Source organism: Mauremys reevesii, linkage group 23 (genome assembly GCF_016161935.1).
Source record: "Mauremys reevesii isolate NIE-2019 linkage group 23, ASM1616193v1, whole genome shotgun sequence".
NCBI classification, from domain to species: Eukaryota; Metazoa; Chordata; order Testudines; family Geoemydidae; genus Mauremys; species Mauremys reevesii.
In genome coordinates this window covers 13,585,164-13,605,918 of record NC_052645.1, presented here as the reverse complement: position 1 = coordinate 13,605,918, position 20,755 = coordinate 13,585,164, and the positions used below count along the sequence as shown (strand labels likewise).

At 46.4% G+C, this 20,755-nt stretch overlaps 1 protein-coding gene across 2 annotated transcripts in view; it reads left to right on the top strand.

The window, feature by feature from the left end:
* The first annotated feature begins 7,959 nt into the window (after positions 1–7,959).
* The window catches only part of WDTC1 (WD and tetratricopeptide repeats 1), a 43,158-nt gene continuing 30,362 nt past the window's right edge, over positions 7,960–20,755 (top strand). The window contains exons 1-3 of one of the 2 annotated variants that reach the window (XM_039511609.1): positions 7,960–8,255; positions 15,750–15,812; positions 19,323–19,470. In XM_039511609.1, the coding sequence (XP_039367543.1) occupies positions 19,363–19,470 (108 nt within the window). In that variant the 5' untranslated portion in view covers positions 7,960–8,255; positions 15,750–15,812; positions 19,323–19,362. The remainder of the gene's footprint in view (positions 8,256–15,749; positions 15,813–19,322; positions 19,471–20,755) is intronic. The other variant, XM_039511608.1, reaches the window with a different exon arrangement.

Here is a 20,755-nt window from a genome sequence, read left to right as displayed (position 1 = left end):
ATCACCTCCATATTGGTGCACATAAATTTCACTCCACACATGGATGTAAAAAATTAGAGGGAACACTGGTGGCAGGTATCATAGGCTGGAGGAGGCTGAGCCTCCCCAAACAGCCAGGCATGGCCTGGCCCCGTTCACACTCCACCCCCAGTCCCAGCTCTGCCGCTCGTCTTCCCCTGTGCTGTGGCCCCCAGCTTGGGCTGGGGCTGCACTACCCGCCTGGTGCTCCAGGGCTGGGGAGGGGGTAGGCTGGGGCAGGAGCCGGTCGCCTTGGGCAGAAGGGGGAGGCACTTGGGCAGAAGGGATGGGGCTAGCCTCCCCGAGCCAACCATTCATGCACCACCCATGCTGACTCCCATTGGAGTTAGATGACTCAGTGCTTTTGTACACTCCCACTAAGCATCTACAGTATTTGTATCATTAGGCACTTAAATACCTTTAAAAAAATCTGGTTCTTGGCTGTTAAATCCGATCAAAGAGCCACCAGAAAAGCAGACCTGTAAAATAAAACCATGGCAGTAACATGGATGGTTTTGTGATGAAGCATGTGATTTTTGGGAGTCAGCTGACATGAACTCTGTTCCTGACTCTGCCACCCATCCCCAGGCACAACACACAGGGCCTGCTCCATTGAAATCAATGGAAATTTTGCATTGTTTTAGTGCAAAACTAAACACCCATTTATCCGCCAATGTAAAATGGGGAGCATGATCCGTCCCTACCTCACAGGGGTGTGGTGAGGATAAATTCAGGAATGTTTGTGAGGCACTCAGATACTGCGGGGATAATGCAAACTCTCAGCTTGCAACACTCCCACTGAAGCAAACCAGAGTCCCATGCATAGCAGACTCAGGACCTTGGATTCACTTGAGTGGGTCTTTGTTTTAAATAGCATTGTCTCCCAGGATGCTGTGCTGCAGTTTAGATAGACAGAAGAGGAGAGTTGAATACCGGGCTACAGGGACTGCAGGTTGAGTATCACTGAAGGATACATTGCTCAATAGATCCTTACTCCAGACTCTGGAGTCCAGAGTAGGGGAACCAACGGTCTGGCAGTTACCCAAGAGAACCAACGAAGAATAAACCTGACTAATCTAGGACTAGAAAGAAGAGAACATTCAAATGAATCACAAGCCTGAACAGGAACAGCCAAATGTGTTAACGTCTCACTTCTGCTTGGATACAGAAGAATCCCATGCACTGCTACAGACTACGGACCAAGCGGCTAGGCAGCAGTTCTGCAGAAAAGGACCTAGGGGTTACAGTGGACAAGAAGCTGCATATGAGTCAGTGTGCCCTTGTTGCCAAGAAGGCTAACGGCATTTTGGGCTGGTTAAATAGGAGCATTGCCAGCAGATCGAGGGACGTAATCATTCACCTCTATTCGGCATTGGAGAGGCCTCATCTGGAGTAGTGTGTCCAGTTTTGGGCCCCACACTACAAGAAGGATGTGGAGAAATTGGAAAGAGTCCAGCGAAGGGCAACAAAAATGATTAGGGGGTTGGAGCACATGACTTATGAGGAGAGGCTGAGGGAACTGGGATTGTTTAGTCTGCAGAAGAGAAGAATGAGGGGGGGATTTGATAGCTGCTTTCAACTATCTGAAAGGGGGTTCCAAAGAGGATGTATCTAGACTGCTCTCAGTTGTACCAGATGACAGAATGAGGAGTAATGGTCTCAAGTTGCAGTGGGGGAGGTTTAGGTTGGATATTAGGAAAAACTTTTCACTAGGAGGGTGGTGAAGCACTGGAATGGGTTACCTTAGGAGGGTGGTGAAGCACTGGAATGGGTTACCTAAGGAGGTGGTGGAATCTCCTTCCTTAGAGGTTTTTAAGGTCAGGCTGGACAAAGCCCTGGCTGGGATGATTTAGTTGGGGATTGGTCCTGCTTTGAGCAGGGGGTTGGACTAGATACCTCCTGAGGTCTCTTTCAACCCTGATATTCTATGATACATTCTGGACAAGAAAATTCATCTGCAAGGAAGTCCTGGACTTTATATTTATCTATAGGAAGAGCTTTGTCACATGCTCCTGAGTAGGGCCCTATTCCTGAACTATTAACCATGATGAAAGTTTTGCCATTGGTTACAGTAGGAGCAGAAACAATTTTCCTCCTGCAGAAATCAATGGCAAAACTCCCATTAACTTTAAAAGGAGTTACAATTCCTAGGAACATGCAGGTAAATAGATACTTGTCCAGGGCACTCACCTGGGCTGGTTCTCTTCCAGAAATAGTGCCCAGAGTAATTAGGTCAAATCTTTCCATCTCCACAAGGGTGCCAGACTTTATCTAGATCACTCAGTAATAGTGGTAAATAGGTGCAAATTCCCTAGACTCTGAAAACAGGATGTTTGCCAATTAGGACATGGGCTCCAAATTAATTTTTTTGCTATTTTAGTCAGACATTTCACAATCAGCTTGACTGAAAGTAACTGTAGCTGGGCAATATCTCCTGATTGACCCCTACAGTGCAGAAACATACGGTACTCTTCCATTCATCAAGGCCCAGTGCAGACTACTAGTTATTCATGATTCACATTTTATGGGGGGAGTCGAACTATCTACCGGAGATACCCTCTATGAATTTTAGAGCATGCATTTACCTTCACGCCAGGAGGAAGCCTAATTAATTCAGTTTAAGCTTCTTGATCTGCAAGAAATACAACTGTATGGAACAAGCAAACAGGCCTTTAAAAGTATACAATGAAGCTAGGGCCTGTCATCCTTCTAATTTCCTTTTCAGAAAGTAAAGAAAAGACCCTCCCACAGCATCCCAAACAAAGATGAACTTAATATCCCACAATCTAGAACTCATGGGAGCACCAATAGCCTTACCTTATGCAAGTTCCAAAAGCCCTTTCTCGGTTATATTTGCACATCGTTCATGCAGAATTCAGCTCCACTGGAGCCATAATGGAGGAATTTGCAACATAACTTGCCCTTCTATGGCATCCTTGATCAGAGGATCTACAAGTGCTACACAAACATTGTTTAACGAGGAGGTAAGCATTATTTATAGCCATTGCACAGATGGGGTAAATGGGAGACTACAGTGGAGTCGCATCATAGGCACATTTAACTTACGCGATTTTAACTATACGAGCTCGGCAAAACAAAAAACAAAAAAAGAGAAATAATTTAAATACTGTACCTGTAGTGTGGGCGATTCTGCCCGCCATTCCACTCAATGAGCGTTTGATTATACGCAATTTTCACCTTATGCACGGACTTCAGAACCTAACCCCCGCGTAAAATGCAACTCCCCTGTACACTGTCCTAAATCACATAATGAGGCAGTGGTAGATCTGAACACAGAAACAAAAAATCCTGACTACCTAGCCCATGCACTGGCCATTAGACCACACAGCTGTTAATGTTTTTGTACCTCTACTACAGTCTATCCCTATATCTGACCCATTTATTTCTCAGTTCCTACTGCTTTTTTCATTCATGAAGAATATCCTAGCATGTCTGTCTCTCTCCTTTTAAGACATTTTTTACATCCTCTCGCTGTTTCTCCAAGCTGATTGTAACTTATGATCAGCTGAGAAAAGTAGATGAGATGCAGCCTTCCTTCCCTTCTTGATTCTCCGCCACATCCCCTTGTAAACCAAACCAAAAGAAGTCTGGAATGGTGTGGCTTTTCTCCTCTCTACCTCTGATGTGTGCAGCAAAAACATATGGGAAAAATAATATACTATTTAATTTTGCTTTTCATTATAACTGGCGTGGACTAACATTTAGCACCTGCAAATGCAGGGTCTATTCCATGCTCTGCAATCAACTTGCTAGGTGACCTTGGGCAAATCACTTCACCTCTCTCTCTACACTCCAGTTTCTTCTTCTGCATGACAGAGGTGGTAATGATACTTGTCTACCTGGCAGAGTGTTGTGAGGCTTAATAATTAAACACATATAAAAGACTGAGATTCTCCAATAAAAGGTGTTGTACAAGTGCAAAGCATTATGATTTAAGTACAGCGGCTAATTTAAAAATGTAAATGAAAAATAAAGTATAATGAAAATAGAACGCTGATCTTACAGAGCTTATACAGTGCATAGAAGCAGCCAGATAAGAAGATAAATCTGCTTGGTTCTCTCTCATGTAAGAACACTAGACACTGGATCACATGGGACCTGTTTTCCTAATAATTCCATAACAGAAGCCCTAATGAGATATAATATGAACTAGATGAGATTATTTCAAGCCCTCACACATTCAGAATTTCATGAATATAAAAGTCTTCATATAATGCATATGTACAACATCGCTTACTTCACACTTGTGGCACCTTAAGAGACTAACAAATTTGCAGATACAGATTAATATGGCTGCTACTCTGAAACCTTACTTAACACTGCAATAGAGAATGTAACTTTGAAATTCCCAAATTTCATTGTTTACATTCCCAATTCAAGTGGTGTGTTATTTATTACCCAAAGTTTTTGGCTTTTTATTATTAAAGAAAGCGTGGGAGACAAGGAATTGGGTGTTTATTGAGCATGTAATTTAAATGATGTGATAAGTCTATTTTCATTTGAGTGTTGTAAAATGGAAGAATCATCAGTTCTCATTTCAAGGCAGTTTTATTCCATTCTTCCTGCATGTTTCTTAAGACAGAAAATCCAGCAATCTCCTTTCAAGTGAGTTGTGTAAAAGACCACGTATATAACATGTATATTAGGCAAGTGGGAAGGAGAAGTTACATTCCTAGCTTTGCCACCAATTTCCTGTGTGACCTTGAGAAAGTCAAACTCTCAGGACATGACACTCAGAGCCTCCTGAAAACCTGCAGCTCTCGGGACTTTCAGTTGTGGGGGGCATGCCCCCCACCTCCGAAAACCAGGCCCTGCATTCCTCCATTTCCCCATCTGTTAAATAGGATAATGACACCTACCTGCCAGGAGCCTCTGTGGCTTAATTAGTTTCTGTAAAGTGCTTAGAGATCCCCAGATGGAAGGCATTAAATAACTGGGAAAATATTGTAAAGAAGGTTAGACTGTAGGAACAGGAGTAATGGATTCTGACTTTTAAAAAAATGACTTAATCTGGCATTAGCAGTGTTGTTGTAGCCATGTTGGTCCCAAGATATTAGAGAGATGAGGTAGGTGAGGGAATATTGAACCAACTTGTGTTGGTGAAAGAGACAAGCTTTTGAGCTACACAGAGCTCTTCTTGTCTGGGAAAGGTAAGTTAAATACAAGGTGGAACAGATTGTTTAGCATAAGTAGTTAACACATTTTATAAGAGACATTCAAGATGAAGTGGCCAGTTAACACCTCTTCAGTCATAGGACAAAAAAGGGGGTTAGTGGGTTATATATTGTTGTAATAAACCATAAATCCAGTGTCTCTATTCAGTCCAGAGTGGTAGCCATGTTAGTCTGTATCAGCAAAAAGAACGTACTTCTCGTTCTGTTCAGTCCATGATTTTAGTATCTAGCAAAGTTATCAATTTAAATTCCCAGGCTCATAGGTGCCGACTCCGTGGGTGCTCCAGCCCTGGAGCACCTACAGGGAAAAATTAGAGGGTGCTCTTCACCCACCAGCAATAATAAATAAAATAATAATACTTTGAGATATACCTATCTCATAGAGCTGGAAGGGACCCCAAAAGGTCATTGAGTCCAGCCTCCTACCTTCACTAGCAGGACATGACTGATTTTGCCCCAGATCCCTAAGTGACCCCCTCAAGGATTGAACTCACAACCCTGAGTTTAGCAGGCCAATGCTCAAACCACTGAGCTATCCCTCCTGCAGTCAAACCCCCTGCCCTGAGCCTTTTGCTGCATCCTGCACCCCACACCCCAACTCCCTGCCCTGAGCCCCTGCCACACCCCACCTGCACCCCCTGGGGGCAGGGAGGGAGCGGAGTTGGGGTGGGGATTTTGGGGAAGGGGTTGGAATAGGGGCAGGAAAGGGGTGGGAAGAAGTGAGGCCTCATGGAAGGGGTGGAGTGGGGGTAGGGGCAAGGGCAGGGGGGATGAGCTGTTAGTAATGCGGCCCTCAGGCCAATGTACTAGTCCTCATGTGGCCCTCGTGGTCATTTGAGTTTGAGACCCCTGGTGTATAGGGAGGTGACATCCATGGTGGCAAGGACAGTATTCTGAGGGAGGCTGTTAATTTGCAGAGTTTCTGGAGAAAGTCAGTTGTGTCCTGTGAGACCTTCCCACGAATGTGAATAGATGTGATGGGGATAGTATCACCATTTTCATTGAGACATACCACAAGAGGAAACCAAAAAAAGATAATGAGAGATTGCCCAATTAGAGGTAGTAGTTGGTCATTTATCAGAGGGGTAGCCATGTTAGTCTGGATCTGTAAAAGCAACAAAGAGTCCTGTGGCACCTTATAGACTAACAGACGTATAGGAGCGTGAGCTTTCGTGGGTGAATATCCACTTCGTCGGATGCATGCATTGGTTCTCTGGGTTTCAGGGGGGGGGGCGGGCACACTCATGGAGCTTACGTATAGTAGCTGTTTTAAGAAGCTGCTGCTCTTTCTGCAGAAGTTGGAGAAGGAGAAGCAGTTTTCTCTTGCAATGTCCAAGGTTGAACCTGGAGCCATGGGATTGTGGTTTTAAGTGCACCTTAAACATTAGTAAAGGGTTCAAAATATTTAATTGCAAAATAAAGGATATTTTGATTTTAAATGGAGTCTAATGATTCTTGGAATTTTAGTAACTATAAATGTTTGCATTTTTCTAATCAGTTGATTGTGACTTAACCTCACTTAATCAGCATTGTACTTCCCACCCCATGACTCTGATCTGAAAAGTGGGGCACAAAAAAAAAAATCTCTGCGTTAGTTGGTAAAACAAAGAGCAATGTTTAGATCTCTCAGAACCGCAGGGATCTGTGCTTGAAAGATGAAGCAAGGGAGCATTTTTGCAAACAGTGCCACCACCTGGAAAAAATACTTTAACACAGCAAAAAGGTCCAAGCCTGGAGCTTCCTAAGATAAAACCAGGTTCCTCGTTTGATTTCTAGGACAGTTTGGTATGCAGACCAGAGAGTCAAGCTTAGGCATTTGGGTTTTCCTGACAAGACTTGGGCATGTCCACTTACCTCACTGGACTCTAGGTGATTTCAGGTTGCTCCTTGAGGGGTTACTGCAGAAGGTGGATATAATGAATACTGCAAGCCGGAGAGTCAGAACAGCCTATGCTCTAGAATAGGCCGAAGGGAGACAGGACACAGCACTGTTGGGCTGGAACGCAAGGCTGGGGCTCAGGAGGAGAATGACCCTGTAACATGTGGACAGGTGAGACTGGGCTTTCGGGACACTTGGAAACCATAATGGGTTGGAGCAGGACTCTGGCCTGGGACACCGAGTTCCAGGCAAACCAGGTGCCATGGGGAACTACAGCATGAGATGGGGATTTGGGGCTACCTGGCTGCTGTGGGATGTGGCAGGAGAGCAGGGCAGGGAAGGGCCTAAGGAAACACGTCTAGTGGGAGGCAGAGGCCAGGGCTCAGGAAAGCCAAGGGGCCCTGGTGGGTGGGTGAGTGAAAGGGAGACAGATGGGGGCTTAGCTTGGCCTGAAGACCTGGTGGGTGGGTGGAGAGGCTGCAAGCTTGGCATGGCCTAGGGACCTGGCAGGCCAATGGGCTATGGGGGTGAGGCTGGGGCTGCCCAGGAGCCTGGCTGGAGGAGCGCGCACAGGAACAGGGAGGGAGGCAGCGGTTTGCACCGCGCCGCCCAGTGGGGCTGCCACTTATCAACTCCTCTTATAGTCTAGCATGGGCCGCCCGCCCTCCTTGAACAAACTACAACTCCCAGCAGGCGCAGCGGCGCTCCAACCCCCGCCCCTCTTGACGCATCTGCCGGCAGATTGGCTCAAACCGCCTGCGGAGCTGGGAGTCCCGTTGGTCGGGGCTGCTGTCACTCCGAGCGCGGGCAGAGAGACGTGATAGGCGAGGGAAGGGGGATTCTAGAAGCGAATCCGCGCGGTTTGCGTGGCGTAAGGGCTGCCGCGGGGAAGGAGTGGTGGCGCAGTTAGCGTGGCGCAGGCGCAGTGCTGGGGGAGTTTACTGAGCCCCAGACAGCTGGAGGAGATAAACAGAGGAGGGGGCTGGGGAGGGACCGAGTCCCAGCCAGCCTGGGGCTGCGGAGCATGGCGAGGGGCTAGGGCGGCCAGCTCCACCCGCCGAGGAGTCGCCTGTCCCGGCCCAGGGGCCGGGCTGTCCCCTGCATGGATGGAGCCTCTCAACTTCCACTCGCTGCGGAGCGTGCGCGCTGAGGAGGCCTGACAGGTAACTGCCCCCCCCGGTAACTGCCCCCTCCCGCCACTGTCCCCTCCCCCTTGCCTAGGTAACTGCCCCCCCCCGCCAGATAACTACCCCTCCCCCCTACATCTCCGACCCTGTCCCTGCCCCCCCCCGCCCAGGTAACTGCCCCCCCCCGCCACTGTCCCCCTGTCCCCTCCCCCTTGCCTAGGTAACTGCCCCCCCCCGCCAGATAACTACCCCTCCCCCCTACATCTCCGACCCTGTCCCGGCTCCCCACGCCTAGGTAACTGCCCCCACCACTGTACCCCTGTTCCCCCGCCTAGGTAACTGCCCCCTGCCACTGTACCCCTGTCCTCCCCTGCCAGATAACTGCCCCCGCCCCTGTCCCCCTGTCCCCGCCCCCTTGCCTTGGTAACTGCCCCTCCCCCCTACACCTCCGACCTTGTCCCTGCTCCCCCCCCCCCGCCTAGGTAACTGCCCCCCCGCCACTGTCCCCTGTCCTCCCCATCTAGGTAATTGCCCCCTCCCCACTACACCCCTGGCCCTGTTCTCCCCGGCTAGGTAACTGCCCCTCCCCACTACATCCCTGGCCCTGTCCTCCCCATCCCCCACCTGGTAACTGTCCCCACCCCTGCCACTATACTCCTGTCCCTGCGCCTCCCCTGGCTAGGTAACTGCCCCTCACCTATTACACCCTGGCCCTACCCCGCTAGGTAACTGTCCCTTCCCCATTACACCCTGGCCCTGCCAGAAAACTCCCCGGCTATGTCCTGTCCCTCCACCAGGCAATTACCCAATTCCCCTGCTACACCCCTGGCCCTAGCAGGTAACTGTCCCCCTGGGTGAGGTAACTGCCTCCTTTCTCTTTCACTACACCCTCTGCCCCCCAGGCCCTCCTCCCCTGGTGAGGTAACTGGCCCCCAGCCCTGCCAGGTAACAGCCCCATCCTTCTCCTGCTACACCCCCCCTGTCCTGCCATGCAATTGCCCCCTGCCCTGACAGGTCACTGTCCCCTCTTCATGTCCTCACTGCTGTATTCTCATGACAAGTAACTACCTACTCTCTTCCCTGCTACACCCTCTGCCCTACCCCTCCCAAGTAACTGCTCCTATCCCTACAGTGTCACTCCTTTCTCCTCCTGCCCCCAACAGGTAACTGTCCCTTTGCCTCCCCTCTCTCTGCATGTCTGCCTGCCCTTGCATGCCCCCTGGCAGGTAATTGCTTGTCCACTCCCTTAAATAACTGCTTCCTTCCCTGGCTGCGCCCCCCTTCCCCCATGCCTTCCCTGTTCTCCCTACTTTTTTCTCCATCCCTATCTGGTAACTTTCCTCTCTCCCCTTATTTCCCTTGCCCTGACATTTCTCCCATAGACACCTGCCCAGCTTCCTCTCCCTTGACAGGTGATGTGCTGCCCTCCCTCCTCCTGATTCCCAGCCAAGTGACTGTCACCTCCTTTGTTCCTCCCGGGTGTCTAGGGTTATTCCGTAAAGACACCCATCTTTGGACAGTTGGATTTGAAGACCTAGTACATGTCCGAGTTTTTTTTTAAAAACAAAACAAAGACCCTCCACAAACACTGCCCCAACCAAGCTGATCCCTCTGAGATGTCACTTGCAGGATTTTAGGAGTAGGGGAGTGGAGCCCTGCAACATGACCTGAACCCGATGGGACCCAACTGCAAGTGTTGGGGTTGGGTCAGGTGGGAAAAGAACGAGATCAGTTTGGGTTAGATTCGCTCTCTTCCTCCTCCTCATAGGGTCAGTGTGATGGCAGCTGCATGCAGCAGGGGCAGTCTTTCTGCTGTCCACCATCCCCAGCTGCGCTGTGTGTGTTGCAGATTGAGGGCTTGGCTACACTTACAAATTTGCAGCGCTGCAGCAGGGTTTGAAAACACACCCTCTCCAGCGCTGCAAATTGCGGCGCTGCAAAGCTCCAGTGTGGTCAAAGCCCCAGCGCTCGGAGCGCGGCTCCCAGCGCTGTCCGTTATTCCCCACAGGGAGGTGGAGTACGGACAGCGCTGGGAGAGCTCTCTCCCAGCGCTGGCGCTTTGACTACACTTAGCGCTTCAAAGCGCTGCCGCGGCAGCGCTACCGGGGCAGCGCTTTGAAGTGCTAAGTGTAGCCCACAGCCTGAGTGTGCCAAGGAGTGGCAGTGCCTCTCACTCGGCAGTGCACACACAGCAGGCAGTGGTGGATGGGGAATAGGGTATGCAGCCACCTGCACGTATAGCTGCCATGCTGACCCCATGGGCAAGAGGGGGTGATGGCAGCTATGGCATTGGCTCACTGTTGGTAGGAAGGGTCAAGGTAGGGTCAAAAAAAATACTCAACCCTCTCTGGCTTGGGTTGGGCCTAAAAATTAGGCCCAAGCAGTTTTCTAGTAGAGAGGTTATTTTACTTCTGTGTTTGGCATTGATGGGACTGCTTCTGGAATCTTGTGTCTAAGTTCTGATGTCCCCAATTCAAGAAGGTTGTTGATCAGTTAGAGAGGATTCAGAGAAGAGCCCCCAACACAATTAAAGGATTGGAAAACATGCCTTGTAGTGGCAGGCTCAAGGAGCTCCATCTAGTTAACCACCTCTTAGTTTAAAGTGAAAGTTAAGTCTGTAAGTACCTGCATGGGGGACAAATATTGATAATGGGCTCTCCAGTCTATCGGACAAAGGTATATCAAGAGCCAAGGGCTGGAAGGTGAAGCTAGACGCATTCAGATAGGAAATGAGGCATACATTTTTAACAGTGAGAGTAGTTGACCATTGGAGCAATTTACCACTGGCTGTAGAAGATTCTCAGTCACTGGCAACTTTTAAACCAAGACTGGATGTTTTCTTAAAAGATGTGTGTTCTAGCTCAAAAGGAATTACTTTGAGGGAGTTCTGTGGCCTGTGTTATGCAGGAAATCGGACCAGATGGACGCAATGGTTCCTCCTGGCCTTGGAATTGATAAACTGTGCCTGGGGGTTGCCAGGCCTTTGTTGCTCCTGCTGTTGGACCCCTTCCTCTGCCAGGCCAATGAGCCACTTGCACCTACGGGCTGTTGTGCTTCTTATTTTCCCCTCTCATCCCAAGAGGGTGATTATGCCAGTTTAGGGATGAGTGGCGTGGAAAGGTGCAATTTAGATTAAGTTTGCAGTATTGCTGCCCATGCTTTTTCTGGTGTGTGGGTTAGCTTCATTCTGGGCACATCCGAGCTCCCCTGTGGCAGAAAGCTAAGAACCCCTCCATGTTGTGAGCTGGTGCTGCCAAATCCCTAGCTGCTTTCCCACCTGCCTCAATCCCATTCTAACCAGCTTCTTTCGCTGATGGCCCAGATTGTTGAAGTGTTAGATAGCAGCTCTGTCCCCGTTCTCTCTTTCCCCTTGTCCCTAGGAGTTGACTGCTGCTGACAGCACCTCGTGCTGTGTTTCTGCTCCTCACTAGCTTATTTCCCCTACCTTTCTAAGTCTCATAAAAAGGGAATCTTATCAAGGAGCAGTGACATTGTGGTAGGCATGGGGGAAAGAGGTGGGTGGAGCTAGTGCATTGGTGAGTACCAGTTTGTATTGGATGGGTGAAAATAGTTTGTGTGTTGAGGGGGAAGGTTGTGAAAGTTTTTCCTTGAGATAAATTGTATTTCTGAAAGGACCATGGGGAGGTAGAAATCAAAAAAATGCCCCCCCCTTTTTTTTTTTTGGCCTTGGATTTACAGTCTGAAAACCCTGAATTATGTCCAAAAGGTTTGGGATTAGATCACTCATTTAATGACAACCTCTGTGGTTTCCTAGTGGACTCCTATTCACTTGGCATTGGCAGAACTTTTTTGAAGAGTAAGTGATACCAGATTTTAACTTTGAAGTACAAAAACTGTCGGGCTCACAGGAAACTTTTGTATACATGTGTACCTTACTGCATGTATAAGAGAGGTGTGTGGGAGGGGTGATTTTGGGGGAGGAAAGCTAGTTAGTGGGTTAAACTAAATCTGCTGTTCATACAAAAATCTAGTAGGATTCTGAGATACAAAACAGATCAAGGACTACAGCTATCTGCATTTTGACTGTAGTGACTTCCTCCTGCTGGGAACAGTTGGAGTTTACCAAGAAGGCACAGAGTGTTCTTGAACAATTAGCAGGACCACTGGGTGAACTAGTCTGGTAAATCTTGTAACTCTCTTTTGTGGAGTGCTTTGGGAGTGTCTTTCCCGGAAACTGCTGCTGTCTGTGCTCCTAAAGTATTGTAACTCCACAAACAGTAACTGGCAGGCTGGTGAGGCCAAAGCCAGTAGGATTCTGCTGATCATTAACTTTTGGCTGCAAACTTTGAGATCAAGCATCGTAAAGTGTCAGCTGCCTTTCTAGACCTTGTCTGTTCTCCAGCATCACTTGCACAGGATTGTTCTGTTATGAATTATGAAAAAGTGCTACAGAGGATGGGGAAGTTGGGGGGGGGGGGGGAAGAGTGTGAGAAGAGTGTAAGGATGAAATCCCATCTGCAGTATCTCCAGACTTTGTGGAACGATGTGCAGCAGGTAATTGAAGGAAAAATCTGTTCTGGATTAACTGAGTTGATCATAAGGACAACTGCATGAGATTTGTATGGGAAATATGTTCTGATGTGGCCTAATACCCTGGCCTGTTTATATTGCTTTAGTTTTTTTAGTAGTATAAGAGTTCAATGTTGCATGTACCCAGAGTGAAGTTACCCACAGCACAGATATTGCATTGGTAGTAATAGTGTAAGTTTACCCTAGAATGTGGCACAATGGTAGAGAGCAATCCTCTCTTCCCAAGAGATGCCAGTGCCTGCTTGAGGGTCTAAATGCATTTGCCGCTTTGCCTCTCTGAGACTACCAACAGGGAGGGGAAATTCTGATGATGGTTTTGTGACATGGATACTCTACTAGGAACAGATCTGAAACACACCCACTTGTTTTGCACAAATCATCGAAAAGCCAAAGGTGACTAATTCTCTATTGTCACTGGTTTGAATCCAGCCCAGATCCTGAAGGTGAGAAGGCTCTGTCTCACTACTAATTCCTTGACATACCCAGTCCCCCTACCTCATAGCAGAAAAAAGTCTTATTTTAGAGGTTAGAGGGGAGAGATCAGGAAAATGGAGGATATCGGACTTTCTGATCTTGTCTCTGACCGAGATGCTAATACTGAACCTTAAGGTAACAAAATAAATCAATTAGTGCTTTCTCTCTTGGTGGAGGATGCTATATGGAGTGCAGGGAAAGAAACAAAGTGAATGAAGAGATGGGAATGAAAAGGGATTCCTAGTAAAGGAAAGAAAATAGTAGAAACTAGTTGGATTCACAGGTGGGATGAAGAAAAATGTGGTTGTATTAAACCAAGCCTTGTAAAAGTAGATCTGATGCCCCTTATAGTTCTAAATATTAGCTGGCTTCCAGGGCATGGCCTGAGGTTCTTCCGTTAGGTATTGGGTCACACTGTACTTCCTGGAGCACCTTGGTTTTTCCTGCAACGTCTCTGTCCCATCTGAGTTTTGTAGCCTGATCTGGGTCATAGCTTGAGGTGCTGTTGCTACAGACTGCGGTGGGGCATTATGATGCCGGGGACATTCAAGCACCTCCCTGACAAAATACTCCCAGCTATATGGTTCAGAACTATATATAAAATAAACAAAATTAAACCAGCTTGCTTTTAAACAGATTTCAGCCGGGGTGGTACAAAACAGGCTTTTTTGAATAACTAGGAAATATCTAAAAAATGAGCCACATGGGCCGAGAGACCTGCTGCTGGAGAAGCATACATTGACTGATAGTCTGTTGGGGGTAACAAATGTGCATGCCCTTTTGTGGGACATCCAGTAACCACTTGGCCAAAATAACTGGAAGCCCTTAGATGTACTTCTCAGGAGATCCATAAGGTTTAAAAGCCTTAATCTAAACTTTATTTTGGGATCTGTTTCTAAATTAATCAGGGACTATTATCTTTAAATCTTAAGAGTAAGATAGCATGGCTAGCAGAGTGGCACTCCGGTTTATTAATAATGAGCACTTATATAGTGCTCATTATCTGCAAAGCACTTTAAACACCAGCTAGCCTATGCAACGCTCTTGTGGGTTAGGTAAGCATCAAACATATGATGACAGTGAGTGTGATTTGCGGATGATGTCAAATTGGGGGTTTGGGGGGGTTGCTTTTACTTGTAGTTTTGAATTCTGATCCTCTCCTCCCTTGACAAATTGGAGAACTGGTCTGAAATCAACAAGAAGAAATGTAATAAAGACAAGTGCAAAGTACTATGCTTAGGAAGGAAAAAATCAAATACAAAATTACAAAATGGCCAATAGCCGGCAAGGCAGTAGTAGTGCTGTAAAGGATCTGGGGGCTATAGTGGATCACAAATCAAATGACTCAACAATGATGCAGTTGCGGAAAAGGCTAATATTCTGGGGTGTATTAAAAGGAGTGGGTAATTGTCCTGCTCCATTGGCAGTGGTTGGGCGCTCAACTGGAATATTTTGGCCAGTTCTGAGTGCTGCCACCCTTTAAGAAAGATGTAGACAAATTGGTGGGAGTCCAGAAGAGAACAACAAAAACGATAAAAGGTTTAGCGAACCTGACCTATGAAGAAAGGTTTAAAAAAAACTAGGCATGTTTAGTCTTGAGAGAAGATGGGGCAGGGAGGAACCTGATAAATCTTCAAATATGTTAAGGACTGTTACAAAGAGGATGATGATCAATTGTTCTCCATGTCCACTGAAGGTAGGACAGGAAGTATTTGGCTTAATCTGTAGCAAGGGAAATTTAGATAAGATGTTAGGAAAAACTTTTTGAATTATAATGGTAGTTAACCTCTGGAGTAGGCTTCCAAGGGAGGTTGTGGAATCCCCATGGTTTTTAAGAGCAGGTTAGACAAACACCTTTGAGAGAGTCCTTGGTCCTGCCTCAGTACAGTACAGGGGGCTGGACTAGATGACCTTTTGAGGTCTCTTCTAGTCCTAACTTTCTTTGACTTTCCCAGGACTACAGACCATGTCTGATTTAGGATTAGAAGTTGGGAGTTCCTGGTTCCCAGTCCCCTTCTCAAACCAATAGGTGATAATTCAGGGCCTGCAGTCCAACTGGATAGATGTTATCTTGAAGGATTTAGGATCTTGCAGACTTGGTTCACTGCTCAACAGGTCTTCAGAAGGGGTAGATGAAGAAAGCAATTTTTCAGACTTTATCTCCAAACCATCACCACTTCCAAGACGCACAGACTTACAAAATTCTTCCAGACCAGTGTTTAAAATCTTATAAAATTCAAAATCAAGACCAAATTCTTACTGGGCAAAAGTAAACTGCTTACTCTCATACTTTCCAGCTTGACCATTTTGTCCCAAGCCATTCCTCTCTTGCTCTTGTATCAGCCAAATGTCTTTTCTGGGATAAGGGGGATGGGGTGGGGGGAGGTATTTAACAGAACTGCAAATTGTTCAGTGCAGTGGTGATAGTGACTTTAAGTTGGGACAGTCCTTTGCAAAGACACGTATCTTGTTGTAAAAGTAACTTACCCTTTTTTTTACATTTAGTACTGATGATACACAGGATTGGCAGACCTGAAGGCAGAAATTCTTCATATTACTGCAGAACAGGTACAGCATGGGAAGCAGTGGGGCTTTTATGTACCCTGTCCCACTAATATTCCTAAATCGTGCCCTGGAATGACCACCAGTACAGGCAAAAGGGTAGCTGAGCCCTGTTGACTGCTCTGAGAATCCTAACAAAAGGCTTCATTGGCAGTTATGTGGATGCTTGTCCACTGAGAGCAAAACTATGACCTCCCAAACTCATTCCAAATGAGCTTCCAAACAGCTGGCCAGCTGAGCATAACACCCTTCTGGTTACAGCAAAACTGAGCTGACTCTTAATGGTCAAACAAGTTGAGAAGCTCCATATCTCATTACTCAATCCTGAAAGCCGGCCACTTTCTCAAAAATAGCGAATGACTGGCTTGTCTCTGTGCTCCTTCAGCGAACTGGTTGTTCAGGATGTTCAAAATTGCGGGGGGGATTTACTTATAAATGGAACTTTCTAAGAAACTGTAAATGCCTTCCTTGGGCCACTTTTAACAAGTTGCAGAATTTGGGAAGTCCCCTACTCTTGGCTAAATGCCAGTTTGTGTTGGCCTATGTGGAGAAGGAGGGGGATCTGCATTTTTATTAATATTTTTATGTACCTCAGCTTACCTGCTTGGCATTCCAACTGACCACAGCCTTACATGGGGAGAGACTGAGAGGCAGAGAATGCAACAGGGGCAGTCAGTCTGAGACAGAGGCACTGTGGTGTTTCTGGCAGCCAGGCTTGCCTATATTTTTGAAGAAGTGATAAGATTTAGGCAAGGCCCAGGTGTGCAGACCTCTTGGGATACTAACCCTTTTATCTGTGTGCGATGTACCTTGGGGTGAATGGACCATATGTCTATTTACAAAAAAGTGATTCAAAACCACTCTATCTACCACTGGTCACAGGTTCATGGAGGTCAGTGTTTTGTAGATGCCAGATCCAGTTGGGCCTGTCATGTAACCACTGTTGGAAATGAGATCTGATTCCCCAGGCAGAGTTGTAGAACCATGGGGTTCTCACCAGAGAGGGGGAAGGTAATTAGTGAAGGCTGTCATTGGGGTGCCCTCGTGAGAGACTGCAAACGGGTATAGAGTACTAACCGTACACTGGGAATAGGGGGTTTTGTAGCCTGGCAAGGCAATGTAAAGTTGAATGAACCATGGAGATTCACTCTGGAAGAAGTGCAGGTAGAGACCCATTGCTTGGAAAGATTGCCTGCGGAGGTACTGTGGGAAAGATCACAGGTAAAGCTTACTGCTGAAAAGTCAGTCTGTCAAAACTTGAAGCTTCCCTTCCCAGAGAAATCAGGAGAAATTCTCTTATCTTCACTCAAAGCCTAGCAGAAAAGTGACTGACTGGAAACAGTCTTTACTGGTTTCTCTGACAAAGTAGCTTGTTTTGCACATTGATGTGTTTTACCCAGGACTGACCTTGGGCACAAGTAATGGTTTGGTGCCCTGTGCTTCTGGGGGCCCTGCAGTTCTGCCTCTGAGTCAGGCTGATCTCCCTTGCCCAGTGTTGGGCATAGAAGGGGAAGTAGGAGCCAACTCCCCATCCCCATTCCGCACAAAGTATCTGGAATGGAGTGTGACAATCTTATTTGTTGCCACTGGGTTTGCTGCTGGGCTAACCACAAAAGATGATATGTTCCCTTATGGAATTTATTAACATTGTTGGTAAACTGGCCTGGATAACCAGAGGTTAGTTAAAAAATCTGATAGTTTAATCATTTTACCTCACGGTTAGAAATATTGATGACTCGTATGCATTCACAATGCTGCCTTTTAACACTGAGTCTGGGAGGTGGGATTAATATGGGTAATGTTAAGATCACTTAAAAATGTAAGGTCTCTTAATGGGCATACACACCAGCTGTCTGGTATCACTTCATCTGTAAATAAAATCTGGATTGAGTGTGCATGTCTAGTGGCAAATTGACTGCATCGGCCTAGACTCAGCAAAGGCCCAGTACCGCTGGCCATACCTAGATACAGTACAGACATGCTGTCCAAACTCCCCTCTTCTCATCCTGATCTGCAGCACCTTCTGCTATTCAAGCCCTGAACTTCTGATGTGCAGAATTTACTAAATTTTGTTTTAAGATGTGTGCAAAGAGGTAAGAATAAGACAATAACAATCAGTGTCTCTCCTAATCTGTTCTAGGAATTGTTCCCAGACTTCTGGGGTGACGGGCTATCCCACCTTGTTGGTTGTTCTCTCCACAACCTCACTCAGCAAGACCTATTTATTTGATCGACTGCTATGCACTGCTAAAAAGTTCATGTTTAGGCGTTCTAACTTCCCTGTTTTTCCTGAATTTCAATCTCTGCTTAGCATTTCCTGATTCTTACAGGTTTAAATAAGATCCTTAATGTTACCCTTATTTGGAGTTGTATATTGAGAGCAAGCTAGATTAATACTCATGAACTCTCATTAAAGAGACTGTCACCTTTAGTTCTGGTACCCCATAACACAGAATGTATATTAAAACCTGAACTTTCAAAGCTGGGTTTAGAAATATTGAAACAGTGACAGGTACAGCATCCTTAGTAACTGAATGAGGTTAACCTCACTGGGAGCTGATGTTTTATTTATACTCCATCAGCTGAACCTCCTGTTGGGAACAGGATTGAGACACAAGAATGTATTTCACATTCCTATGCTGAGACTCAAATTTCAAAGCCTTTAGGCAAGTTATGTTAATTTACTCCCTGAAAATTAACCACCTTTATTATCTTGTTTAGTTTGTTCAAAACAGGTCCCTTCTTGCATTCAAAAAGTCACCAGTTGCTGATCTGACTGTCAAGATGGCAGTGATGTCTGATGACTAATCAGCCTTTATCATATCGAAGGAACACTTAGGCTCTTCTAGTAATTTACTGTAGTTCATAATCAAATGTAGTGATAATCGGTTACATTCAGTTGCAATTTGTTTTTCTTTTAAAATGGAGCCTCCTGGCTAGAAGCAAAAGCCTAAAAGCATACATATGAAAGAGCTTGTACACACTATCACTTATGTCTGTATAATGTCTGTCGCTCAGGGGTGTGAATAAGCCACCTCCGGAGTGATGTAAGTTACTCTGACCTAAGTGCCGGTGAGAGCTTATCCTGCCAACATAGCTACTGCCACTCACGGAGGTGGTTTTATTATGCCAATGGGAGAGTTCACTCCTATCGGCGTGGAGCGTCTTCACCAGATGCACTGAATTGGTGCAGCTGCACTGGTGTAGTGCTTCTAGTGTAGACTAGCCCCGAAAGTCCAAGTACTCTTATTACACTGATTTGGGTCTCTCCTGCCCCCAACCCAGACTTGCATCCTTGATAGCCTCAGTACTTTCAAGGTCTCTGCTGCTGACAGGGCTTCCCTCTTACTGTCAGCCATCTCCCTTCTGAGTCGCTGCTTCTCACTCCTGTGCTAGGTGGAGGAGCCTTGCTGGAGGCTCACCAGTTCTTTTTGGGAAGGGAGCTCAGCGCTGCCATTAGTTGGAGACAACACTTAATTAGCATGACCCGTTAAGTTTTTCTTTCTCTGTTTGTAGGTAATTAAATGTCTTTACTGTGGATCTCTGCTTTGTTGGAATGCTTGGATGCACTGCAGCTCCTCCTATAGCTTTCTTTTGTCTGCCTCATTGTGAGAAGATGGCAAAAGTAAACATTACTCGAGACCTCATCCACAGGCAGATCAAGGTATGTGTCATTCAAGACTCTTATTTGTGGTTGGTGGATGGGAAAGGAGAGCATAATGTTCATGCTGGAGCCGTTTCTGTGGGGATAGTCCTCACAGAACTAAATATCTGCCATTTCCCCACCCCCAAAATATCTTGTGATTTTGTTCGCTCTGGGAAGGATTCACACTTGGCTGGGAAACTTTGCTGCAGGAAGTTGTGCTGTGGATTAGGTAGGGCGGCACTTTCTTCAGAGTATATAGATATTGAACTAGTCCCCAAGCATAGTGTTGGGGATACTGTACTGATGGAGTTACCATCTTGGATGACACCCAAGAGGTTCTGATAAGAACATAAGAAAGGCCGTACCGGGTCAGACCAAAGGTCCATCTAGCCCAGTATCTGTCTACCGACAGTGGCCAATGCCAGGTGCCCCTGAGGGAGTGAACCTAACAGGCAATGATCAAGTGATCTCTCTCCTGCCATCCATCTCCATCCTCTGACGAACAGAGGCTAGGGACACCATTCTTACCCATCCTGGCTAATAGCCATTTATGGACTTAGCCACCATGAATTTATCCAGTCCCCTTTTAAACATTGTTATAGTCCTAGCCTTCACAACCTCCTCAGGTAAGGAGTTCCACAAGTTGACTGTGCGCTGCGTGAAGAAGAACTTCCTTTTATTTGTTTTAAACCTGCTGCCTATTAATTTCATTTGGTGACCCCTAGTTCTTGTATTATGGGAATAAGTAAATAACTTTTCCTTATCCACTTTCTCAACATCACTCATGATTTTATATACCTCTATCACATGCCCCCTTAGTCTCCTCTTTTCCAAACTGAAGAGTCCTAGCCTCTTTAATCTTTCCTCATATGGGACCCTCTCTAAACCCCTAATCATTTTAGTTGCTCTTTTCTGAACCTTTTCTAGTGCTAGAATATCTTTTTTTGAGGTGAGGAGACCACATCTGTACACAGTATTCGAGATGTGGGCGTACCATGGATTTATATAAGGGCAATAATATATTCTCAGTCTTATTCTCTATCCCCTTTTTAATGATTCCTAACATCCTGTTTGCTTTTTTGACCGCCTCTGCACACTGCGTGGACATCTTCAGAGAACTATCCACGATAACTCCAAGATCTTTTTCCTGACTCGTTGTAGCTAAATTAGCCCCCATCATGTTGTATGTATAGTTGGGGTTATTTTTTCCAATGTGCATTACTTTACATTTATCCACATTAAATTTCATTTGCCATTTTGTTGCCCAATCACTTAGTTTTGTGAGAACTTTTTGAAGTTCTTC